At 59.3% G+C, this 4,318-nt stretch overlaps 1 protein-coding gene across 3 annotated transcripts in view; it reads left to right on the top strand.

Moving 5' to 3' along the window:
• Positions 1–3,921, top strand: part of Dffb (DNA fragmentation factor subunit beta) — a 13,076-nt gene extending 9,155 nt beyond the window's left edge. For all 3 annotated transcript variants that reach the window (XM_023699430.1, XM_004639704.2, XM_023699429.1), the window contains one exon: positions 2,849–3,921. In XM_023699430.1, coding sequence (XP_023555198.1) covers positions 2,849–3,083 — 235 coding nt within the window. In that variant the 3' untranslated portion in view covers positions 3,084–3,921. The remainder of the gene's footprint in view (positions 1–2,848) is intronic.
• Positions 3,922–4,318: the final 397 nt, after the last annotated feature.

Raw genomic sequence — 4,318 nt, forward strand, 5'->3', positions numbered from 1 at the left:
TGCTGAAGACCTCAGTGCCCCTGTGAGCTCATCCCAGGGCCATGTCGTGCCTGTTTCTGGTTGCTGTTCCCTGTGGCCTTTCCACTTGTGAATGGTGGGACCGTGTGCTAGGAGACTCAGCCTCGGTGCCTTCTGCTGGACCTCAGCTCCCTGCCACCCCTCGGGAGTGGGGCCTTTTCCACCCTTTCCTTGTGCGCCCATTTTGCGTGTGTCATTTCCGCATGCCCTTGCCTGATTAGTGCGTGTGGCTGCCGAGATGCTGGGCTTCCTTTTGCAGACTCACTCGCGTGTGACATGCTGGGGCTGCTTCGCCCCTGTGACAGGGCAGCCACTGCTCTCTTGTCGGCCGAGAAGTGCTCGCCTCTCACAGCACAGTCCCTGCACCGGCACTAGTGCAGCGAGGTCTCTGGCTCTCAGGGCAGGACAGCATCTGGCCAAGGGGCTACTCAATAGATATTTTGCTCATGAGTAGGTTTATTTTTACGGCTTTGTCTGGAGTTCCCTATTCGCTGTACTATGGTTGTGCTTCTTAGGGTCTCTGCTGTGCTGTTGATTTGCTTGAGTGTCATAAAAATAGGGCTGGCCATATAGCTCAGCGGATTAAAGCACCTGCTTAAGCAGGCACAGCTGCCAGGGTACCATCCCGGGTGTGCTGTTCCGGCCCCACCCTCAGGGTGCACTGAGATGGCGATTGAGACTGGGCGTGGTGGGGCGCGCCCGTAATCCCAGCTCTTAGGAGGCTGAACAGAGGTGGATCACTCTGAGTCCGATCTATGTAGTAAGACCCTACAGACCCTGTCCTAAAGTACAAGAAAATAGGTATATAAACGTTGTATGGAAAGTCGGCTTCGCTGCCCTCCTACTCCGGTGCCTCTTGTAGGGCTACGGTCCCTGGATTTGGCTTGCATGGAATGCTGTGTCTCATGGTCAGTGCTGTCCGTACCCACCAGCAGCCCCGCATCCCTGGGCTCTGTGCTCACTGGGGCTCTGGTCCTCCTGCGGTGGTGGTGGTGGCACGAGGGTCTGTCGGGCGCGAGCGCTCACCTGCTGGATGTCAGTTGGCTTCTTTTTTTTTGTCTTTTTGAGACAGGATCTTGCTGTGCAGTTCAGGCTGGCCTTAAGCTCTCTTTGTAGCCCAGGCTGGTCTCAAACTTGCAGCAGTCCTCCTGCCTCAGCCTCTGGAGTGCTGGGACTACGGGCGCGTGCCACCAGGCCCTGCAGCTTCTTCTTGAGTGCTGGCTGACGCCAGTCCGCTTGTCTCCTGGCACTCGCTTGCGAGTGCCTGCCCTCAGCCGGACTCTCTGCCTTTTCTCTGGGTCACTGTCTGTAGCAGTCTCCTTTGGGCTCTGATGGGGACTCCTGTCTGCAGGGCAGCGAGCGTCCTGGGCCTTGCAGGCGGTGCAGGTGCCGCCTGCCGCCCTCTACCTTTCCGACTTCTAGGTGCCTTCCCGTGTGGACTGACTTGTGTCCACCAGCTCACGGCGCAGCTCCAGGGAGGTCATGAGGGCGAATGAGGCCACGAGGGGGCCAGCCCGCCCTCCGGTCCGAGAACAGGAAGGGCGCTGGCTCGCTCGCTGCGCGGGAGGCCGTGTGAAGGCGCAGCTAGAAGCCGTTCCGCCTACCAGGCCTCAGCCGGGAGCTGATCCCCGCCGGTGCGTGGGCCGCCCACCCCCGCTGCCCACTGCGCCTCCCCGTGCCCACGGTGCTCGCTCCAGCCTATGTGAATCGGTACCGCCAGTGTCTGTTTCTTCCTTGGAAGTGCTTTTCAGATTCTTTTAAAATCAGGCTGGCTTGTCTGTTTTCCTTACTTCTCTTCTATCCTTTCAGTCATCCGCTTTAAGCACTGCATGGTTGGGAGACAGAGACACGGAAGAGAGGCGCCCGCCCCTTGTTCGATGCCCCTAGGAGGGGCGTGGCTTCGCAGGCAGCCGACCCCTCCCCCGGACAGGAGCGCTTGCCTTGGTGACCCTCCACCGCTGCTTCCCTTCAGCGCTGCGCTGTCAGCTGCTGCATTCCCACTCTGCAGCAGCAGCGGGGAAGCCGCGCTGGCGTGGTGGGGCACAGGGAGGCTCAGCCGTGCAGACCCCAGCCGCCTGTACCAGGCAGTGTGGTTGAGTTCGGACCCTTCAGGCTCACCTTCCCACCTCTCCAGCCAAGGCTGCTCTGTAAGCCACACGCGCCTCCCGCGTCTGCTTCCCGCGTCTCGCCTGCAGCAGGGGGACCTCCTCTGCACCAGCACTCTGCCGGGTCTGGTGGCACAAATGCCGCTGCGGCAGAGCCTCCCTCAGCACTCCCGGAAACCTGCTCAGGGTCACTTTCTCCAGGAGTGCGCTCAGAAGGTCCTGTAAATCTCGATTCTTACCAGAGTGCGGAGGATGGAGTGGATCGCTTTAGAAAAGAGCTAGGAGCACGAGGGGCTGCCAGCAGGAAGCACTGCAGAGGCCAGCAGCCAGCAAAGACCAGTGACAGAGACCAGCTCCCGCAGAGATGACTGGGAACAGAGGCTGGCCTTAGCTGGCGGCAGCCGGCAGCCGTCCAGGTCTAGCGTCAGCTGGCGGCAGCCGGCAGCCGCAGCGTCAGCCATCCAGGTCCAGTGTCAGCGGCGGCAGCTGGTGGCTGGTAGCCTCCAAGGGCAGAGCCTGGAGCTGCATAATGAGGGTGGAGGGCCGTTATGCTCCATGCCCAGCCACCGCCTTATCTCAGTTGAGCAGAAGGCCTTCCGCTGACTGGCGACAGTTGGGGAGTGAGGAATTTAACCTTGTTCATGCATGGGGTTCTGGCTGTGCCCCTGCCTGGGAGGGCAGCTCTGAGCCCCCGCATGCCCTGCAGACAGTGTCTGTACTTACAGCATTGAGAAGAAACGCACCATTGTGCCCACACTGGCCGACGCCGTCCAGCGGCAGGACGGCAGGGAGGTGGACTGGGAGTACTTCTACAGTCTGCTGTTCACCTCTGCAAACCTGAAGCTGGTGCACATTGCCTGCCACAAGAAGACCACCCACAAGCTCGAGTGTGACCCCCGCAGGATCTACAGGCGCCAGCCAGGGACGCGGAGGCGGCGGCCTGCTCGAAAGTGCCCATGACCCGCGTGGCTGACTTCGCCGTGCAAATGGGTGCTGTTCTTCGTCACCCCAGCAGTTCCTGGGAAACACCCTGCAGCTCTTTCCTGCAGACCTGGCTCATGGTCAGCCCTGAGCCTGTCCTCCGCTTTGAGAACCCAGCCTCCATCAAACGCGGCGGGTGCTTGCAGACACTTGCAGGTCCTGGTCGTGTGCTCGGGTCTTCTGCGCCAAGTTGGCCTGTGTGGTGCATCTTGGGAGGTTTTCTGTCCCTGCCGCCCCCGAGGGGGACCTGGCCTTGGCTCTCTTCACACGAATGGCAGCTTGGACTCTGGACTTCTGAAAGCCACAGAGGGGTGTGGCTGTGTGTAAAGTGTTTACATTTCATAAAAAATACCAGGTAGACGCTGAATTTATAAAATGCAGAAAGTAGGGAAGCTGCCACGTCTCCGTAGGGAATTGCTGCGTCAAGCTGTGTGACTGCTGCTTCTGTAGGTCAGTAATGGTTGGGTGTCACTGGCTTTACGATGCCACCCGGTCCATGCACACGGTGTGAAGCGGCAGTGCTGGAAGCGCCCTGAGGTGCTGGTGCGCAGGAACAGTGCCACTGAAGGCACTGGTGGCCTGGGTTGCAGTGTCACCTGCTGGCTTGCTGGGTAGGCATGGTCTGGGGAGACACCCCAAATGCACAGGGCAGTACTCCTGGGGATGTGGTGGGCAGTGCACAGCACGGGATTTATTTCTTGTGCCATGTGTTTGTAATACCTGAGCTCTTTAAATGATCATTATGTAGCAATATTTTATAATGTACTTTGCAAAATGCTATATTTTGTGATATTTGAATTTTTTTACCCTTGATAAATCAGAGAAAAAAATAAAACTTTTCTAAGACAGACAAGTCCACAAAGCATGTGCTCAGTGAGGGGGTGCACACAAGGCCAGAGAGCTCTGGCAGGTCACCCAGGGCTTCTGTCTCCTTTAGTTACACAGTGGTGACCGAGGCAGAGCCAGCCGCGTGGGCTTTCTCAGCTGGTGTGGCAGCGGTACCTGTGGCTCGTCAGGGAGGCAGTACTGGGTATGGTGCGCCCAGAGCCCTCGCACAGGACTCGCTGGGGCTCGGCCTGCAGCTGTGCCTCGTGCTGGGCGGAAGCCTCTGCAGTGAAGTCTGCGGAGCGAGCTGCCCTGCTCCCAGGCTCCGCGCTCATGCTTCTCCTGTCTCTCACCTGAGCGCCCCAAGGGCAGCCTCCCTCCTCACCCCG

Source organism: Octodon degus, unplaced genomic scaffold, assembly GCF_000260255.1.
Source record: "Octodon degus isolate 3935 unplaced genomic scaffold, OctDeg1.0 scaffold00113, whole genome shotgun sequence".
Lineage (NCBI taxonomy): Eukaryota > Metazoa > Chordata > Mammalia > Rodentia > Octodontidae > Octodon > Octodon degus.